At 44.9% G+C, this 22,164-nt stretch overlaps 1 protein-coding gene across 1 annotated transcript in view; it reads right to left on the bottom strand.

The window, feature by feature from the left end:
* LOC109572284 (zinc finger protein 665-like) overlaps positions 1-21,665 on the bottom strand; it is a 28,264-nt gene extending 6,599 nt beyond the window's left edge. The window contains exons 1-4 of the mRNA XM_019978947.2: positions 21,534-21,665; positions 19,361-19,500; positions 5,885-5,973; positions 3,083-3,209 (exon numbers count right to left, since the gene is read on the bottom strand). Of these exons, the coding sequence (XP_019834506.2) occupies positions 3,083-3,209; positions 5,885-5,899 (142 nt within the window). The 5' untranslated portion in view covers positions 5,900-5,973; positions 19,361-19,500; positions 21,534-21,665. The remainder of the gene's footprint in view (positions 1-3,082; positions 3,210-5,884; positions 5,974-19,360; positions 19,501-21,533) is intronic.
* Positions 21,666-22,164: the final 499 nt, after the last annotated feature.

The raw sequence follows: 22,164 nt of genomic DNA, 5'->3' as shown, positions 1-22,164 counted from the left end.
AAAAGTCACATGATTTCATGATTGCCATTATATAATAACCAAGCAGAGCAATTTCTTATCTATGCAGTGCCCTTTAATTCTCCAGCTTATTGTCCCCAGATATGTAGTATGAAGTGTGTGCCTAAAATGTATATTAACTAAGGTCACAGACTACATTGTTGAGGACAAACTGCAAAATAAAAGCATATAAACTATAATGCACACAAAGGGATATAGCATAACAAAACATGACAAAGTAGATATATATCATTAAACAACAGTAACTTAGAGCTTTTCTATAAAATATGCAATATTATTATATATAAGCTATCTAACAGTACATATTTGTTTTAAAAGCCTGAGGTAAACTACCATTATTTTTCAAATGAGGGCACAAGACTTAGAAGGCTATGTACATAACCCAGAATTACAAAGAAAGTGAAAGAAGCAAGAGCCTGATGCTGGGAGTCCCTGGTGGTCTAGTGTTTAGGATTTGGCACTGTCACTGCTATGGCCTGGGTTTGATCCCTGGTCAGGGAAGTGAGTTCCCACAAGTTCTGAGATGTGGCAAAAATAAAAAAATTTTTAAATGAAAAATAAGTAAAAAGACTCTTTTCAATATACATGTACCCCTATGTTCACAGCAGCACTATTTATTATTATAAATAGCCAGACATACAAACAATCTAAATGACCATCAACACATGAATGGATAAAGATGTTGTGTGTCTACACATATAAATACACACACACACACACACACACACACACACAAACACTGGAATATTACTCATCCATAAAAAAGAATGAAATAGTACCATTTGCAGCACCATGGATGGACCTAGAGATTATCATACTAAGCAAAAAAAGACAAATATCATATGATATCACTTGTATGTCCAATCTGAAATGCAGCACAAATGAACTTATCTATGAAACAGAAACAGACTCACAGGCATACAGAAGAGACATCTGGTGGCCAAGTGTGCATGCCTAGGGACAGGTTGGGGGTTTGCAAATAGCAGATGCAAGCTATTATATATAGGACAGATAAAGAACAAGGTCTTACTGTACAGCACAGGGAACTATATTCAATATCCTGTGATAAACACAATAAAAAAAAGAATGTATACGTATGTATAACTAAATTACCTTGCTTTACATCAGAAGACAATACAACACTGTATATCAACTATACTTCAATTAAAAAAAAAGTCTCGGGGTGTGTGGGGGGGAAGTTTCTGTCACCAAATAACCCTACTCCATAAGGAGAGTCCCTAGAAGTTGTCTATCCCTTAAAAGTGTTATTATCACAGCAAAAAAATATAGGATAAAATCTCAGATCCTAGGAATGTGTATTTCAAAGGCAATCATCAGAGGCAACTTAAGACAATAGGCAATCAGGAAAAGTCTACATTCCCAGACCAGGTAGAGCAGTGGAAGAGTGATGAAAATACAAGACAGGAGGGGGGGATCCTGCAGGATCTTGAGATGTGCGCTCTCCTCACAGACACTGAGTTAAGAATCTCAAAGGCCGACGTATGCTCCCCATGTAGGACCTAGGATCAAAGAGAAGATCTGTCTACTGGCTTTACAGTTCTCCTACATAACAATCCCAGAAGGAAGGGCTGAGGGATCTGAACAGGCAGATGGGGCTTGAGACAGCTCCGTGCAGGTTCTAGGGTGAGAGATAGAATCAGAGAGCACCAGTGGTTTCCTACCTCCTTGACTACATCTTCCTAGAAGAGTGAGTAGGGATGGAACTAGGACAGGTGCTGAGCGTGGTGCTACAGAGCAGTTCAGCTCTTACTTGCAGGGACCAAGAACTGAGCAGCCAATGAAAGCACACACAGAAGTGGAGACGCAGGGGCAAGAGACCCCTCTGAAAGAGCCCATCCCACGTTCCTCAAAGTCAAGAGATAAAGCTGACAGGAGTCAAATGACAGGCTGTTGTAGATCATATAAAGACCTTGCCTTTGTCTCTGTAGGAGCTGTGGCACCACAGGAGGACGAGATACATTTTACATACTAAAGAATGGAGTGAAACAATGGGGAGAACAACAATTTCCTCTGAGAGTTTACCAAAAAATAAACTGTTTTCCCACAGAACTCTTCCCCTTGGGGAGAGATTCCCTGAAACTATTAATGGTGCAGTTTCTTCTCCGTTCATCTGAGATCTGACCTGTGTCTACACATGGTACTTTCCACCCCTTTAGTGGTTTTTCCCTTTTTTCTTTTCTTTTTTGCTATTTTCACTTCCCTCTCCAGGGTCCAGTGCTCTCTTTTCTTTACTCCAAAATGGACATAAGAATAGTCAGGTCAGAAAAAGAAATTATTGCTAATTGCAAGAAAGAAACATCACATGCTATATTGTTTCCAGAACCCCAGCTCTTTGTTCAGCTGAGGAGTGAGGACAATATGGGGCGGTTGTGGAAAACACTTCAATCCTCGGCTTGCCTCCTTCTGAATGCACAGGGGAATCGCTTCTTAGCCTTTTGGCTAAGATCAAGTGAATACACAGGGAAGAGTGTAATATGCAGACATCTTGCTTGTAGTAAAAAGGTAAGTGGGACTTCCCTGGTGGCTCAGTGGTTAAGAATCTGCCTGCCAGTGCAGGGGACACAGGTTCAATTCTTCATTCAGGAAGATCCCACATGCCGCAGAGCAACTAACCCCGTGCACCACAACTGCGGAGACCCTGCGCCCTAGAGCCCGCCTACCACAGCAAGAGAAGTCACCACAATGAGAAGCCCGAGCACCGCAACTGGTGAGCAGCCCCTGATCACTGCAACTAAGAAAGACCCAGCACAGCCAAAAAATAATAAATAAAATTTTCAAAACAGGGAAGTGTAGGTTTTAAGTTTGCTACAGGCTTTATGCATTTTCAAGCTCTGGACCCACCCTCAAGGTATCATAACACGGGCAGATCAAAGGAGGAAAGGGCAATTTCAAAGTCCTCATGCCACATTATGAAGCTTTTGGCCTCTGATTCAATAGAGCTTCGAGCTCAGCCAAGCAAGGTAGGGGCTCCAAAAAGGCATGTGAGGGAAAATGTAAAGATACCCAAGGACAGATCCCAACTTGAGAGGGAAGTGATCCTCACCCACAGAGAGCAGGTTCCTGTAGGTCTCCAGCATCACGTCCCAGTACAAAGTCCTCTGCGCAGGGGACAGGCATTCCCACTCCTCAGGAGTGAATTTGATGGCCACGTCCTCGACGGTCATCTGCTGCTGAAATGAAAACACATATCATCAATGGGGTCATAAGGAGAGCTCTTATCTTCATACAAAATGAGAAGAAATTGATTCAGTTGAAATGTGTATTCTGACAGATTCATGTAAAGGTATTTAGAGCAAAAGAAGATATAAGAAAGCCTTCTTTAGCGATCAATGCAAAGAAATAGAGGAAAACAACAGAATGGGAAAGACTAGGGATCTCTTCAAGAAAATCAGAGATACCAAAGGAACATTTCATGCAAAGATGGGCTCGATAAAGAACAGAAATGGTATGGACCTAACAGAAGCAGAAGATATTAAGAAGAGATGGCAAGAATACACAGAAGAACCGTACAAAAAAGATCTTCACGACCCAGATAATCACGATGGTGTGATCACTCACCTAGAGCCAGACATCCTGGAATGTGAAGTCAAGTGGACCTTAGAAAGCATCACTACGAACAAAAGCTAGTGGAGGTGATGGAATTCCAGTTGAGCTATTCCAAATCCTGAAAGATGATGCTATGAAAGTGCTGCACTCAATATGCCAGCAAATTTGGAAAACTCAGCAGTGGCCACAGGACTGGAAAAGGTCAGTTTTCATTCCGATCCCAAAGAAAGGCAATGCCAAAGAATGCTCAAACTACCGCAGAATTGCACTCATCTCACACGCTAGTAAAGTAATGCTCAAAATTCTCCAAGCCAGGCTTCAGCAATATGTGAACCATGAACTTCCTGATGTTCAAGCTGGTTTTAGAAAAGGCAGAGGAACCAGAGATCAAATTGCCAACATCCGCTGGATCATGGAAAAAGCAAGAGAGTTCCAGAAAAGCATCTATTTCTGCTTTATTGACTATGCCAAAGCCTTTGACTGTGTGGATCACAATAAACTGTGGGAAATTCTGAAAGAGATGGGAACACCAGACCATCTGATCTGCCTCTTGAGAAATCTGCATGCAGGTCAGGAAGCAACAGTTAGAACTGGACATGGAACAACAGACTGGTTCCAAATAGGAAACAGAGTACATCAAGGCTGTATATTGTCACCCTGCTTATTTAACTTATATGCAGAGTACATAATGAGAAACGCTGGACTGGAAGAAACACAAGCTGGAATCAAGATTGCTGGGAGAAATATCAATAACCTCAGATATGCAGATGACACCACCCTTATGGCAGAAAGTGAAGAGGAACTCAAAAGCCTCTTGATGAAAGTGAAAGTGGAGAGTGAAAAAGTTGGCTTAAAGCTCAACATTCAGAAAACGAAGATCATGGCATCTGGTCCCATCACTTCATGGGAAATAGATGGGGAAACAGTGGAAACAGTGTCAGACTTTATTTTTCTGGGCTCCAAAATCACTACAGATGGTGACTGCAGCCATGAAATTAAAAGACGCTTACTTCTTGGAAGGAAAGTTATGACTAACCTAGATAGCATATTCAAAAGCAGAGACATTACTTTGCCAACGAAGGTTCATCTAGTCAAGGCTATGGTTTTTCCTGTGGTCATGTATGGATGTGAGAGTTGGACTGTGAAGAAGGCTGAGTGCCGAAGAATTGATGCTTTTGCAGAGTGGTGTTGGAGAAGACTCTTGAGAGTCCCTTGGACTGCAAGGAGATCCAACCAGTCCATTCTGAAGGAAATTAGCCCTGGGATTTCTTTGGAAGGAATGATGCTAAAGCTGAAACTCCAGTACTTTGGCCACCTGATGCGAAGAGTTGACTCATTGGAAAAGACTCTGATGCTGGGAGGGATTGGGGGCAGGAGGAGAAGGGGATGACAGAGGATGAGATGGCTGGATGGCATCACTGACTCGATGGACGTGAGTCTCAGTGAACTCCGGGAGTTGGTGATGGACACAAAGGCCTGGCGTGCTGCGATTCATGGGGTCGCAAAGAGTCGGACATGACTGAGCGACTGATCTGATCTGATGCCTCTCTAATTGCTTTCCCATAGGAGATTACAATGGCCTCCAAATCAATGTGGATTTCTCATTTTTCTGTATGACACGTGAAATACACAAACAGAAATTCAACACTGGGTCATCTATACAAAGGTGTTAAGGAAAGCTCAGAATCTAAAAACTGTGATGATGATTAACAGCAATGACTACAAGTTTTGAACACTTCCTGTATGTTATGAATTACTCTAGTAATACTAGTGGGAGTAGTAGCAGTCGTTTCTGACTCTTTTGTGATCCCTTGGACTGTAGCCCGCCAGGCTCCTCTGTCCATGGGATTCTCCAGGCAAGAATACTGGAGTGGGTTGCCATTTCCTTCTCCAGGGGATCTTCCCAACCCAAGGATCAAACACAGGTCTGCAGTATTGCAGGCAGATTCTTTACCATCTGAGCTACCACGGAAGCATTACTCTAGATGCTTTTCATGAATTAACTTGTTGTCAATGTAATAACTCATCAGAGAAAGATCTGTTTCCATTTTACAGAGTAGAAAACTGAGTCACAGATGGAATCTAAGGGTACGTGTCAGTGACTAAGAGAAGGCCCTAGGTGAGTGTGAATGAACAGGAATCAAGCAGGCTACTTCTTGAGTCAGAGATTAGCAAGTGCAAAGGAAGGAGAACAGCAGAGACTAACATAACATTGCAAAGTAGCTGTATTCAAAAAAAAAATTAATTAAAAAAGAAAAGAAAGGAGAAACAGAATAATCAACCAAGAATATGAATTCACCTGAGAAAGAGCCATTCCAGACTCTTCCTCCTTTCACCTTCCTCCTCTTCTGGGCTTCCTCAGGCAACATGAGTCTTCAGAGGTCTATCCTGAAAATTGAAAACATTCTGTTTAATGTTTAGAGTCAACACACCCCCTTCCTGAGCCCCAACCCCGCACACAGGGAAGCCCTCACCATGAGGAACAGACAGTCCTCTGTGGCCACTGTCACAGGAGGGACGCAGAACAGTCAACTCCTGCACAGAGTCCAACACGGGACTTTCCCAAACTTTCCCTCAGATCACACTCCCCTCCTGGTGAGGCCTCATGCACACAGCAGCAGGAGGCACCTCTGCTCACCCCATGATTCCCTTCAGGTCACACAGCAGGCCCTGGTCCAGACCCACTCAGGGCAAAGCAGCCTTACCCTCAGCCCAGATCTCATCCCTCAGGATGGAAGGACTTAAGAGTCCTGATGTTCAATGCTAGATGCACCAAGCACCCTTAAATACCATTGAGGCTGAGCCCCACATGGACTTTTCGAAGGGGAATCTCTGGTCAGGGCCCAAATGTATTTGCAAAATGCCTCATGGATGCAATGTGTAGCCTGGATGAGCACCACTCAGTGGAGGCAAGCACAGCATACCTTGCACCTTTTTCTTTTGAAGTTTTACTGAGGTATAATTGACAAATAAATATCATGCATATTTAAGACACACAATGTGACATTCGACATATATATATATATACGCATATATTGTGAAATAACTACCAAAATCAACTTCTGCATTTTCCTCCAAATAGCTGGAAAAATCCTCCCACACGTTAGTGCATGAATTACCCAGCTCATAAAAACTAAGTATGCCCACAGCCCAGGGTCACTCTCCCCTTCAGAGACAACCATATTCTGCCTATGGAAAGTGTATTTCTCTCAATAAACCTGTTTATCATTCTTGGGGTTCTTGAGGCGAAAATACTGAAGGAGTCTGCCATTCCCTTCTGCAGTGGACCACGTTTCATGAGCACTTTCCACCATGACCCAGGCATCTTGGGCGGCCCGGCACGGCATGGCTCACTCTACTATGTCTCCCTCTTGAATTCTTTCCTGTAGGAAACCAGGGACCCTTACTTGGAGACCTATCCCAAGATTTCCCCTGGGACATGACCATTCTTTCTGCACCCCATTCTTCTGCAACAGTACAACATGGTATTTAATAGGAGAGGAAAATGTAGCTAATTGAGAACACTGTATTTTAAAGAGGAAAGAACTGAGCATATAAAAAGGTGTGGGGTGTATGTGAGTGCCCATCTTTGTGTTTCAGAGAGACAATATCACCATGTTTGAATGTTGATCAAAGTAACTTCCAAGAAGTAAAAATACATGATGCCATATGGCCCTGACCTAGACAGTGGAGCTGGCAACCGGGGCACAATTTCAGGGCCAGCAACAGCCAGAGGCAGTTTCAGACTATTAGCAGTCAATTATTAAGGACAGAGCACAGGCCCTAAGGCCAATGGTTGAGGCAGTTAGAAGAGATCTCTTCCCTTTGCTCCAGGAGCTCAATGGAGAAGAAACAGGGTCTTTGAGAAAAAAAGATGGGACAGGCGGAGGTGGACTTTTGAGGAGCTCCATAGGAAAGGTATGGAGCAGACACACAGGGAATGTGAGGGAACAGAGGAATCTGAAGCAAGACCAGTCAGTTCGGGGGTGTGTTTTTCTCCAGCTGTGATGAGCCATACGGGGACAAGGTAGAACTGGTGTGATGGGGGTGTCGGGAGAGCAATGGGTGTGGGGGAGAATCCACGTCCACACACCAGGCCTTCACTTTGGGGCATTTGACTTGCATGACTGTAAGTGACAAGGTGGGTTTGTCTCCATTTCTGGGGGGTGGGGGTGGGGCGTTGCACCAGGCAGCATGCAGGATGTTAGTTCCCTGACCAGGGATCAAACCTGTGCCCCTAAAGTGGAAGCACTGAGTCCTAACCACAGGGAAGTCCCAGGAAGTACAAAGTCTTAAACACTCTTAAACACTTAAACACTCTGCAGAGCCAGGGAAGTCCCTGTTTCCATCATTTAGGGAAAATTACTCAGTCACTTAAAAAAAAAAAAAATGCTATTTGCAGCAGCACAAATGGACCTAGAGATTCCAAATGGACCTAGAGATTCTCACACTGAGTGAAGTAAGTCAGACAGAGAAAGACAAATATTGTATGATATCAACCATATGTGGAATCTAAAAAAAAAGGCTACAAATAACTTATCTACACAACTGAAATAGTTACAGATGTAGAAAATAAGCTTATAATTATCAAAGGGTAAGAGGGGAGGGATAAACTAGGAGATTGGGACTGAGGCATACACACAACTATATATAAAATAGATAACTAATTAAGCCTTAACTGTGTAGCACAGGGAATTAAACTCAGTCTTCTGTGATGACCTACATGGGAAAAGAATCTAAAACAGTGGATGTATGTGTTTGACAATTTACTTTGCTAAACACCTGAAACTAACGCAACACTGAAAATCAATCATACCCCAATAAATATTAAAAAACCAGCCTCTGTTGTGGCTCAGATGATAAAGAAAACATATGCAATGCAGGAGACCAGGGTTTGATCCCTGGGTTGGGAAGATCCCCTGGAGGAGAGCATGGTAACCCACTCCAGTATTCTTGCCTGAAGAATCCCACAGACAGAGGAGCCTGGCGGGCTACCGTCCACAGGGTCGCAAAGAGTTGGACACGACTGAGCAACTAAGCACACACACACAGAAATTAAAAATATGGTATACGCTCTTTATGTAGTGAATAAGTAAATGAGATGGACACAAAGTTACACTAGTTTCCACTCTGCCATCGTCTTCACGTTGGGGGACTGACATGGGCAGGGGACCTTTGCCCTGGAGGAGTGAGGACAAGCCGAACAGGAACAGCGGAGGATGGTGGAGCCAAGTGTCCTCCATTTAAACAATGCTCCCTGCCCTCCAAAGGTGCAAAGATCATGTGCAAGTCCAACTAGGATGGCAATGAGCTCATCCCAGTGGTAGCTGCTTGAGGCTGAGCAGACCCATTCTGGCAATAGACAGCTGAAAACTGGGACTTCCCTGGCAGTCCAGTGGTTAGGACTCACCAGCTTTCATTGCTGTGGGCCTGGGTTCAATCCCTGGGGGGAACTAAGGAGCCCACAAGCTGTGCAGTCAAACATAATATAAAACAATCCACAGAAAAAGGAGGAGGCTCTTGGCTGCCTTGACACTTAATCAGGAAAAAGGTTCCTGGAATCTAAGGTTTCTCACTCTGCATTGATACTGTCTGTGTGCTTAGTCGTGTCCGACTCTTACAATCCCATAGACTGTAGCCTACCAGGCTCCTCTGTCCATGGGATCATCCAGGCTAGAATCCTGGAGTGGGTTGCCATTTCCTTCTCCAGGGGATCTTCCCGACCCAGGAATTGAACCCAGGTCTCCTGTACTGCAGGCAGACTCTTTTACCAACTGAGCTAGCTGAAGAAAAATCACAGCCTGAAATGCTGATGTGACTGGCTTCATTGGGATTGTGCAAACCAACAGTGAGAAGAACAGCAGGGAAGTGGGTGTCTGACAGAATGGTGGAGGAGAAGCTGAGGCTGCCGGGGCACAAAGACAGAAAACACTTTACTTCCTCAGGTCATCTACTGGGGACACCACCATGAGTGCCATTCTAGAGAAGACAATGAAGACATTTGCACAGAGTGTGAGTGGGTGCTGAGTAGAAAGACAAGATCCTTTCTCTAAATGGGGCCCTGATACCTCACCCCCTTCTATTGGGCTAGCTGCTGAGCACTGGTGAGTAGGAACAGAGGTTTTCCTTCACCTCTTTCCTGAGCTTTCCTGCTATCGCCAGGGCTCTGAGTTCCCAAACACTGTCCCCCTTCCTGTTTCCTCCCCAGAACACAGCAGCCCTCCTTCTCAAAGAAATACGCTTGTTCCACATTTAGTTTAAAACAGCTTGCCCCTCCGCACCACAGCTTCGTTATGACTGTACTGCATGTGTGTGAGTTCCCAGACGGGCAGACAGAGGCAGCAGAGTGACCACCACTGGTCTGGCAGTAAGACAACAGCAGCTGGATCTTCCCGAGGCTGATGTCTCTCCGCTGTGATTGCCCCTGATCAGCTGAACAATCTTTCCCCCAGCAGAGTGACCACCACTGGTCTGGCAGTAAGACAACAGCAGCTGGGTCTTCCCGAGGCTGATGTCTCTCCGCTGTGACTGCCCCTGATCAGCTGAACAATCTTTCCCCCAGCAGAGTGACCACCACTGGTCTGGCAGTAAGACAACAGCAGCTGGGTCTTCCCGAGGCTGATGTCTCTCCGCTGTGACTGCCCCTGATCAGCTGAACAATCTTTCCCCGAGTCATGAGTCCTCATAGCCCTTCTCCAGTTGGTCCCATCCCCAGCAGGCCCTCGCTGATAACTGTCTGCCATGTGAGTCTTAATACCTATCATTTCCCTTTTGGACTCAAACAAACCTACAGTCTTCCCTGGGGTCTGACACACTCCCCAGAAACAGCAGAGCCATCCCCTTACCTGCTACACAACCCCATCAAACACTCCAAGCCCCCATGACTCATGCATTCACGATGGAATGATACTCATGAAGACCACTAGACGTGATACCACCTTTTCATTCATGGTGACCCCAGTCTGAGCACTGTCACCTCCAAAATCTACTAACAAAACAGAGCTTTGGCCTGTGATGCCAAGGAGACCCCAACGTCTTCCCAGGAAACATTCCAAATTCTCCTTTGTGTCTTCTAAAATGCACCTGAAACTTTGCTGCAACTTTGCCCAAATATCCCAAAATACCAAAGATAACCCACAAAATGACCTCTGAGATGTCCTCTGTAACTACACTATGGGTTGCACAATGATTTCTCCCCCAACAAAGACCCCACACTTCACTGGTGGCTCAGTGGTAAAGAAGTCACCTGCCAATGCAAGAGATGTGGGTTCGACCCCTGGGTCGGGAAGATCCCCTGAAGAAGGATATAGCAACCCACACCAGTATTTTTGTCTGGGAAATCCCATGGACAGAGGAGCCTGGTGGGTTACAATCTATGGGGTCACAAGAGTGAGATATGAGTTAGGGACTAAACCAGCACCAAAAGACCTCACAAAATCCACGGTGTGGAGTGAGTGCTGTGGGGCACCTGTTGAATTCACCCCCTGTGCCCCCCAGGGCCAAGGCAGCCATCCTCCTGCTCCCAGAGCTTCCTGTGGGCTCCTCTCAGGCTTTGGTTAACAATACAGGATAACATTCCTTTTCCTAATTCTACTTCCTCATTCCTCTTCAGGTGTTATCATGGCTTTCCCTATGAAACCCATGCCTGAAAATCTCAACCTCAAAAAACAAAACCAACAACTCAGTCTCAGCCTCTACGTCCCAGGGAACCTGAGAAAAGACACTATGGCACCAAGCCCGATCCACACAGCCCCACAGCTCCCAGTGAATCCATGTCTAGATGCTCCAGCCAGTACTGAGATGCCCCTTTCCAAAAGTTTCACACACCCCTTGAACCCCAAGCCATGCATGGGACGGGCACTCATACAGCTCACTGGGCTCCTCTGGAGGTCCACACTTGGTGCCATATCCCTCCTGCAGACCCCTAAAGTCTTTCCTCCACTTTTCCGCAGGTCTTGACATTTCTTCCAGGCTTCCCAGGTGGCACTAGTGGTAACAAATCTGCCTGCCAATGCCAGAGATGCAAGAGATGCGGGTTTGATCCCTGGGTGGGGAAGATCCCTTGGAGAACAAAAAGGCAACCCACTCCAGTATTCTTGCCTGGAAAATTCCATGGACAGAGGAGCCTGGTGGGCTACAGTCCATGGGGCTGCAAAAGACTTGGACACGACTGAGTGACAGTACACTCACATCTCAGGCATGTATGAACAAATCAGGCTAAAACGAACTCATATGCAGAGGCATTGCAACAGGCATGAACAGTGCTGCAAACAGCAGGACACTGAGCATTCAGTATGGAGATCAAGAAGCGGGCCCTCCCTGGAAACCTCACCAGCAACTGGGGTCATGATGGAGTCTAGTTTTAAAGGTGCTTGAGGATTGGCTGGATTGTGTTTGGTGAGGAAGTCACCGAGAGAGAGAGAGAGAGAGAGAGAGAGAGAGAGAGAGAGAGAGAGAGAGACAGCCCCGCTCTCACTGTCTCCTGTCCTCCCCACTCAGAGAAAATTGCAAGGTACCCCAGCTCCAAGGCAGGGCCCTCCTTCATGCCCATTCCCACACTCCTAAGCTTCTCTGCATCCTTAGTAAAGTGTAGTCAGTATCCCTGACTCTGAGCAGATGAACTGCTGTAAGGCAAGGATCCCGTTCAAGATGGCAGCTCACCCCAGAAGCACACAATTTGGAAGACCTGGGGGCTATAGTGGAGCAGAGACACAGTGGAATGAACACGGGACACCTCAGGACACTGCATGGGGCATACTGGTTCTGTAGGGCTAAGCCTCAGTGCATATAATTTTGCTCTTATTTTGAGTAAATAAGTAGTCATAGCAGGTTTAGTTCAAGTTGAAATTTCCAGAACAAATATGGGAACTAACCTCATCACCTGCCCAAGCTCCTCATTCTTCCCTGAGGAGTATTCCATCCAATTCTAGTACCCAGCATCTAAATCTTCCCAAAGGGTAGTGTCACAGGTGTCCTGGAAAGAAGACAGAGACCAGGTACCCTCCAATGGAGGGGAAACAGGAAAGACCCAAAATAATCAATGAAGAGCATTTCTGATAGAGGAGACCGATGTGGGAGCAATAAAACCTGGGTCATGAGACACAGAATGGCAGGTGAAGGGAACTTCAGAAGATGAGCAGGAGAAGGTGGGGAGACAGCTCTGGCCAAGACCCAAAGGAGGAGAAAGGGCCAGAGCAGCGATGCTTTAGAGACAAAGGGTCAAGCAGGAGGTGAGATCTGAGACAGAAAAGCTGTTGATGTTTGGGAGCAGAGAAAAGGTGAATGTGACCAGGGCAGAGGGAACTGTGAGAAAAGGGTCAGCTCCCAGGATGCAACTGGAGACATCTGGTTAGGAGCTCATGGCTCATGTTGTAATAGATTACATGAAACCAAAGAAAAGGGAGTATGAGACTAACTAGGTGAAATCAGCTTCCAACTCTTTGGGAGACAGTCTAAAATTCTTTACTAGTTACCAAATAATATTTCCAATATATAAGATAAAAGAAGAAAGTCACAGGCTTTCTCTAAACCAGAAACAAATTTAAAAGGGAAACAATTTGTAATTGGGGGAAAAAAAAAAAAAAACCCAAACCGTCCAAAGAGATGTCCATTGTGGTCCAGTGGCTAAGACTTGGAGCTCCCAATTCAGGGAGCCTGGATTCAATCCCTGGTGGGGGAAATTAGATCTTATGTGCTAATAGTTCACAACTAAGAGTTCACATACTGCAAAGAAGACCAGGCACAACCAAATATATGTGTGTGTATATATATATATATATATATATATAACACATACACATCCTACACACACATATATATCCTACACAATTTTGTGTGTGTATATATATATATATATATATATATATACACACACACACATATACATACACACACACACACATATATATATATATATATACACGTGTGTGTGTGTATATATATATATACACACACACACACTACACTCTATTGGGCCTCTGGGTCCTAGTGTGCACAAGGTTTTGTTTGAGCCCTCCAAGCGTCTCTGGCCGGTATGGCATTTGATTCTAAACGTGATTTTGCTCCTCCTATCGTCTTGCTGGGGCTTCTCCTTTGCCTTTGGATGTGCAGTATTTCTTTTTGGTGGGATCCAACATTCTCCTATCGATGGTTGTTCAGCAGTGAGTTATAATTTTGGAGGTCTCAAAGAAGATGAGTGCACATCCTTCTACTCTGCCGTCTTTAAGCGGTTTTGCATAGGAACTTGGAATGTTAGGTCCATAAATCAAGGTAAATTGCAAGTGGTCAAACAGGATACGGCAAGACATTTTAGGAATCAGTGAACTCAAATGGACTGGAATGGGCAAATTTAATTCAGATGACCATTATGTCTACTACTGTGGGCAAGAATCCCTTAGAAGAAATGGAGTAGCTCTCATGGTCAACAAAAGAATCCAAAATGCAGTACTTGGGTACAATATCAAAAATGACAGAATGACCTTGGTTCATTTCCAAGGCAAACCATTCAGTATCACAGTAATTCAAGTCTATGCCCCAATCAGTAATGCTGAAGAAGCTAAAGTGGAACAGTTCTATGAAGATCTACAAGACCTTCTAGAACTAACACCCCAAAATGATATTCTTTTCATCATAGGGGACTGAAATGCAAAAGTAGGAAGTCAAGAGATACCTGGAGTAACAGGCAAATTTGGCCTTGGAGTACAGAATGAAGCAGGGCAAAGGCTAAGAGAGTTTTGCCAAGAGAACGCACTGGTCATAGCAAACACCCTCAGAAACACAAGAGAAGACTCTACACATGGACATCACCAGATGGTCAACACCAAAATCAGATTGATTATATTCTCTGCAGCCAAAGATGGAGAAGCTCTATACAGTTAGCAAAAACAAGACCAGGAGCTGACTGTGGCTCAGATCATGAACTCCTTATTGCAAATTCAGACTTACATTGAAGAAAATAGGGAAAACCACTAGACCATTCAGGTATGACCTAAATCAAATCCCTTATGGTTATACAGTAGAAGTGACAAATAGATTCAAGGGACTAGATCTGATAGACAGAGTGCATGAAGAACTATGGATGGAGGTTCCTGACATTGTACAGGAGGCAGTGTTCAAGACCACCTCCAAGAAAAAGAAATGCACAAAGGCAAAATGGTTGTTTGAGGAGGCCTTACAAATAGCTGAGAAAAGAAGAGAAGCTAAATGAAAAGGAGAAAAAGAAAGATATATCCATTTGAATGCAGAGTTCCAAAGAATAGCAAGGATAGATAAGAAAGCTTTCCTCAGTGATCAGTGCAAAGAAACAGAGGAAAACAATAGAATGGGAAAGACTAGAGATCTCTTCAAGAAAATTAGAGATACTGTTGGGAAGCTCAGTACAAAATAGCCAGTTGGAGGAAGTCCTTGGGAAAATGGCAAAGGGCCAGAAATACCCTGGCTTGCTGTACTTGGGCAAAAAAACATCTCCTGCCTTTGGATATGCCCGGCGCCAAGATTTAATAATAAATATTAAAGATGTTGCTTGAAAAAACGGGTTATGGGATAAGCACATGGGTCACATAGAGCGCGCTGTCCTTAAAATACTTTTACTGATTAGGTGTTAACCCCGTATGCGCTCTGCTGGCTGTATACTCTAAGCTCTTTGTTCCTACTTCTATAAAAAGGCTTGACTACAAAAATAAACTTGTCAGTCTATTACAAGAGACTGGCCAAGTGTCCTTCTTTCAAGTTCGTCGCTTCCAAGTCCCGGGAAAAAAATCCCCAACAGATACCAAGAGAACATTTCATGCAAAGATGGGCTCCATAAAGGACAGAAATGGTATGGACCTAACAGAAGCAGAAGATATTAAGAAGAGGTGGCAAGAACACACAGAAAAACTATACAAAAAAGATCTTCATGACCCAGATAATCATGATGGTGTGATCACTCACTTAGAGCCAGACATCCTGGAATATGAAGTCAAGTGGACTTTAGGAAGCATCACTATGAACAAAGCTAGTGGTGGTAATGGAATTCCAATTGAACTATTTCAAATCCTAAAAGATGATGTTGTGAAAGTGCTGCACTCAATATGCCAGCAAATTTGGAAAACTCGGCAATGGCCACAGGACTGGGAAAAGTCAGTTTTCATTCCAATCCCAAAGAAAGGCTGCCGGGGTCCAGCCCCAGCAGGATCCAAGGGAATTCTCCGGATGAATGGCGTCGGCGAGAGAGACACAGGTCTTATAATGGACTAGAGAGAGATGACACGGGCCTTATAATGGACGGGGACCTGGTGGTCCAGGGTCAAAAATAAAAATAAAGAGAAAGAATAAGGGAGAGAGAAAGAGGCTGATATTCCTTGGTTTACACAGAAAGCCAATAAAGCCCCTGACACGGGACTTGCTCTGTTCACGGAGGCCTCAGGCGCCCTCTTGATGGGGTGAAGACACAGAGCGCCTTCTCAATTGGGTGGAGATGCAGAGCACCTCCTTGATCGGGTCTTAGAAGCCCGGGCAAAAAAGTGAACTCAGAGGGCCTCTGTGCTCTAGGGAGTCAGCCTGAAAAAGAAGAGAGAGAGAAAGAAAGAAAGACACAGAGACCAGAGCTCTGGTGAAGTGGGATCCGCAACTTTATTTTCAAAAGGAACTTTTATACTCTGAGTTACACATTTCTCAAAGTAAAAGATACAGAGTCAGCTCAACATTCCATCAATTTTATCTTTATCAAAACCAGGACATTTTCTGTACACCTTTTCATAAACAAAGGTCTTATGTTATGTCTGGCCCTGTGGCCTGTTAACATTTCATGACTCTTTTCTGATAAAGGTTGACCAGCCAGAAAACTTGTTTTCCCTTAAAGTGTTTTTTTCTTTATTTCTCCCAGCCTCAGAAAGTACTAAATAAAGTTACATTCTCAGGGAGTGAAGGTGTAGTGGGTCACAACAAAGAAAGAAGTTATTAGCTCAAAGGTCTGATGTGGTTAATACCAAGGCTACTACTTGTTTTTCTTACATTCCAACTACATTAACTAATGCACTCCCAGATGCACAATGGATAATGGATATGGGAACTTGGCAGCAAGCATTGGCCCAGTAATGAAGCCCTTTACCAGTACTATTCTAATAATTTTTCATCCTTCCAAGGGCTCTATGCTCATTAGGACTTTTAGAATGCTTAGGCTTCCCGTGCCTTTCATGGCTGGGGAGTTGTGAGCAATCATGTACGTTAGTTGCAAGGGTATGGATAAACCTGCCAAGCAAGCTAAAATGCTAACAGAGAGGTTAGAATTGAAATACTCCTTTCAAACCTAGGAGACTTATAACTAGAGCCCTAAGTTGATTTTTTTTTTTTTTTTCAGAGAAAGGTGGTTGGGGATAGCCCCCTGTTAATGTCAGAAGAGTTGGTAAAAGACATAATATAGTAAACAGTAGACAGACAGACTTTGGTTTTGGGGTAGATGCTCGGGCAGGTCCAGGGAGTCCCTTGAGTCCTGATCTGCCTTGCCTGTCAGGTCTCTTCCGCATGACCTTGTCATGGGTGGGATCTCCTGTGCTGGCTCCCGGCAAAAGCCAATGCCAAAGAAAGTTCAAAACTGCACAACTGCACTCATCTCACATGCTAGCAAAGTAATGCTCAAAATTCTCCAACCCCAGGCTTCAAAAGTATGTGAACTGTGAACTTTCAGATGTTCAAGCTGGATTTAGAAAAGGCAGAGGAACCAGAGGTCAAATTACCAATATCCTTTGGATCATCGAAAAAGCAAGAGAATACCAGAAAAACATCTACTTCTGCTTTATTGATTATGCCAAAGCCTCTGACAGTGTAGATAACAACAAACTGCGGAAAATTCTTAAAGAGATGGGAACACCAGATCACCTCACTTGCTTCCTGAGAAACCTGTATGCAGGTCAAGTTAGAACCGGACATGGAACAACAGACTGGTTCCAAATTGCAAAAGGAGTACGTCAAGGCTGTATACTGTCACCCTACTTATTTAACTTATATACAGAGTACAGCATGAGAAATGCTAGCCTATATGAAGCACAAACTGGAATCAAGATTGCCAGGAGCAATATCAATAACCTCAGATATGCAGATGACACTACCCTTATGGCAGAAAGCGAAGAACTCAAGAGCCTCTCGATGAAAGTGCAAGAGGAGAGTGAAAAAGTTGGCTTAAAGCTCAACATTAAAAAACAAAGATCATGGCATTTGGTCCCATCACTTCATGGCAAATAGATGGGGAAACAATGGAAACAGTGACAGACTTTATTTTGGGGGGCTCCAAAATCACTGTAGATGGTGACTGCAGCCATGAAATTAAAAGATGCTTGCTCCCTGGAAGAAAAGCTATGACCAACCTAGACAGCATATTAAAATGCAGAGACATTACTTCGCTGACACAGGTCTGTCTAGTCAAAGCTATGGTTTTTCCAGTAGTCATGTGTGGATGTGACAGTTGGATTATAAAGAAAGCTGAGCATAGAAGAATTGATGCTTTTGAACTGTGGTGTTGGAGAAAACTCTTTAGAGTGTCTTGGACTGCAAGGAAATCCAACCAGTCAATTCTAAAGGAAATCAGTCCTGAATATTCATTGGAAGGACTGATGTTGAAGTTGAAACTCCATTACTTTGGCCACCTGATGCAAAGAACTGACTCATTAAAAAGACTCTGATGCTGGGAAAGATTGAAGACAGGAGGAGAAGGGGACAACAGAGGATGAGATGGTTGGATGGAATCACCAATTTGATGGACATTAGTTTGAGCAAGCTCCAGGAGTTGGTGACAGATAAGGAAGCCTGGTGTGCTGCCGTCCATGGGGTCTCAAAGAGTCGGACTGACTGAGTGACTGAACTGAACTGATAGCCTACACAATTATATATACATACATATATATATAGCGTGTCAGACTTTATTTTTCTGGGCTCCAAAATCACTACAGATGGTGACTGCAGCCATGAAATTAAAAGACGCTTACTCCTTGGAAGGAAAGTTATGACCAACCTAGATAGCATACTGAAAAGCAGAGACATTACTTTGCCAACGAAGGTTCGTCTAGTCAAGGCTATGGTTTTTCCTGTGGTCATGTATGGATGTGAGAGTTGAACTGTAAAGAAGGCTGAGTGCCGAAGAATTGATGCTTTTGAACTGTGGTGTTGGAGAAGACTCTTGAGAGTCCCTTGGACTGCAAGGAGATCCAACCAGTCCATTCTGAAGGAGATTAGCCCTGGGATTTCTTTGGAAGGAATGATGTGAAAGCTGAAACGCCAGTACTTTGGCTACCTCATGCGAAGAGTTGACTCATTGGAAAAGACTCTGATGCTGGGAGGGATTGGGGGCAAGAGGAGAAGGGGATGACAGAGGATGAGATGGCTGGTGGCATCACTGACTCGATGGACGTGAGTCTCAGTGAACTCCGGGAGTTGGTGATGGACAAGGAGGCCTGGCGTGCTGTGATTCATGGGGTCGCAAAGAGTCGGACACGACTGAGGGACTGATCTGATCTGATATATACAACCTACACCATTTTATATATACATATATATATATTAGCCTACACCATTATATACACACACATATATAGCCTACACAATTATATATATATATATCCTACACAATTCTGGTGTCAAAGTCAGAAAATATTATGAATACAAATTTAGAAAATCACATGAGCCGATTACAGGATGCCCAGCAATTTCAGCAAAGCAATTCAGAAGTTATTATTTATAGGAAAGTAGAAATTGAATGATAAGATTTAGTTCAAGCTAAAAAAAGAACAATGAAAAAAATTACCAGAAAAGGAGTTGTAATTTTCCTTTAAATAGGCACCATGAAGTGACAATTTTCTCTTGCTCCAAACATACACACACACCCTATTCCATGTCTCTGGTTGAAGGATTGCAAATGGAAGTTATCTTCTGATAAAAATAAATCTAAAACAACACAAGCATTAGATAGTAGAATTTTGCAATTCTCATCATATATACAAACTTTTAAATTTATTAGACTATAAAGTCATGATATCAGAACAATAGTTTATATCCATTTATATCCAAATTCATATCCAACCGACTCACATGGGTCCAGGTCACTCCTCTTTCTTCACTAATACGCATTCCCCTCTGTCATTCTGTTTATCTATTTCTTTTTTTCCTCTCTCTCTCTCTGTCCTTTTGTTCCCCTCTGCTCTGGGCTGTTACTGCCCTTCTATTTCTCCTCTCACACCAGCCCTGCCCAGTCTGCCACTCAGTACTTCTCTGTTGCTCTTTTTTCCCCAACCTGACTGTCCTAAATCTCCAAGTATTAATATTTCTGCCTCTTTCTTCTCCCATCTGAGCTTCCTCTCCTCTCCCTCCCTCTTATCCCTGTGACATTCCCCTCGCTCCCTCCTCACCGCCCGCCCCCCCTCCAGCCGTCCCGCCCCGCATCCTTGGGGGCAGATTTCCGTTCAGGTCTCCTTCTGTCCCAGCACCATCATGGCTCCAAGTCTCACCCTCTGGCCTGCCCCATCAGAATGACGCGCTTCACCACTGTTTCCCCGCTGCTACTGCTGAGCAGGGGCCCCTCTCCTATTCTGCTCACCTTCATTTCTCCGGAGATCTTGCTTTTCTCTAAACTTCTTTCCCCACCCGCTACCTTCAAGGCTTATTCTCTTTCATGAAGGTGTCTCTTCCAAGTTCCCCACCAATCCTCTTCATTGCCATCGCTTCTCCCTCATGCTTTTCTCAACTTTCTATTTCACTCGGAGTCGCTGTCTCTGCTTCTCCTGACCCCCCTCGCCCACTATTTACAGGGATGGCGACTGAAGAAGAAGTCCCCTCTCCCGCAGGAGCCTATTTTCCAGAGGGTGGAATTTGGAACCGAAGACCATGGGTGTCTCATGGCTGACCCAGGTCACCTCTGCCAACACGGGTTTAGAGGAAAGGTCACTATGAAGGGAACGCCTGCGAGGCAGAAGGACCGGCCTGAGGAGACTCGAGGACAGCGGGGCTGGGGGGAGGGGGTGTCTCAGGACGGGGACAGGACGCGGCCTCTCCGAGAGTAGGGTGGCCGGGGCTGACCTCAGGGGCCGAGAGGGCGAGGCTAGGGGCGGTGGTGCGAATAAATCCACCTCATGGGAGGGAATTTTATGCGGTGCAGGAGGGGCAGAGGGGTCAGTGAGGTCAGCGAAAGGTTTTAAGCTGGAAAGGGGTGCGAAAGGCAGCGTCTAAGCAGACCGAAGGCAGGAACCGGCTCCAGAGCGACTTTAAACCGAAAGGTAAGTACCTGGGGAGACGCCTTAATTTGCTGGGGGGTTGTGGGGCGGGCAAGGGGATTCATGGTCTGTAGCGACCCTGAGACCCTGGGTACAGAAGAAAGGAAACTGCGAGGCTCAGATTTGACTAAAAAGACAGAAACTCACGCTGCGCAGCGAGACCTCTCTCAGCTTCCGGGTGTGTGAGAAACTGCGCGCACCAGGAGTGAAAAGGCCCAGCTGCCTGGGGGGCGGGGCCTAGGCGGGGCGAGGCTGTAAGGGGGCGGGTCGTGGACAGAATCCGGCCTGCGTGGGGACCCCGGGCGCGGTGGGCGGGGCTTGCGTGGGTGGGGAGGCGGGGCCTCGAGGCGCGGTGGGCGGGGCCAGCGGAGTGGTAATCATTGACAGGCCAAAGAATGGAATTTTGGACAGTCTGTGTCTGGCTTTTCCCCAGGTAAACAAGGGACCAAGCGGGAGTCTTAAATCAGTGATAATGGGGAAGGGTGGGTCTTGACAGTAAGCCATTTCCTGGAACTTGAAATCTTTAACCTTTGCTATTTTCCACAATTAGAGGGTCTGAAGTAAGCTTCAACTCTGTCACCATAAACTGTAACAACAGGCAAGAGTCAAAAATGATAAATACACATGCTATAGCTGAAAATGGAACATTAGGAATATTAAAGTAATAATAATAAGACAATAACAAAGGCCCAAGAACCTTGGCATATATACCTCTGAATGATGCTGAAGGGTCCTGCGTGTCTATATGTGGCTGTGTTGTGTATGGTCTTGTCACATCCTAGAGACCAGTACGTGTTGAAGGAATGTTGCTCTAAATCATTAAGTCAAGTCAGAGGTCTGGGTTGCTCTTAAATTGAATAAGAACCCATAGGTTATATTGATGCCAAAATCTTGGCTCTCGGTGCCCTAAGGCCAAACTGAAACGTGGAGACAAGAGTTATGGAGGAGAAGAAACAGTAGCTTTATAACTTTTCCAGACAAAGTGGGGATACAGTAGCCTAGCACCTCAAGAACTGTGCCTGGTGAGCAGGGAGCAGGGAGAGTTTATATAGTCAGGGGAGGATATGTAATAAGGATCAGCAGAAATAATCTTGCTGTCTTCTTTCTTCTTCAGAGTTTCAAAACAGTGGGGTTGTTGACAAGATTAGGGTGTTATTAGTGAAAGTCGCTCAGTTGTGTCCAACTGTTTGCACCCCATGGACAATGCAGTCCATGGAATTCTCCAGGCCAGAACACTGGAGTGGGTATCCATTCCCTGCTCCAGGGGATCTTCCCAACCCAGGGATCGAACCCAGGTCTCCCACGTTGCAGGCAGATTCTTTACCAGCTGAGCCGTAAGGGA

This window comes from Bos indicus, chromosome 18, assembly GCF_029378745.1.
Source record: "Bos indicus isolate NIAB-ARS_2022 breed Sahiwal x Tharparkar chromosome 18, NIAB-ARS_B.indTharparkar_mat_pri_1.0, whole genome shotgun sequence".
NCBI classification, from domain to species: Eukaryota; Metazoa; Chordata; class Mammalia; order Artiodactyla; family Bovidae; genus Bos; species Bos indicus.
This window is presented reverse-complemented; position numbering and strand designations above follow the sequence as displayed.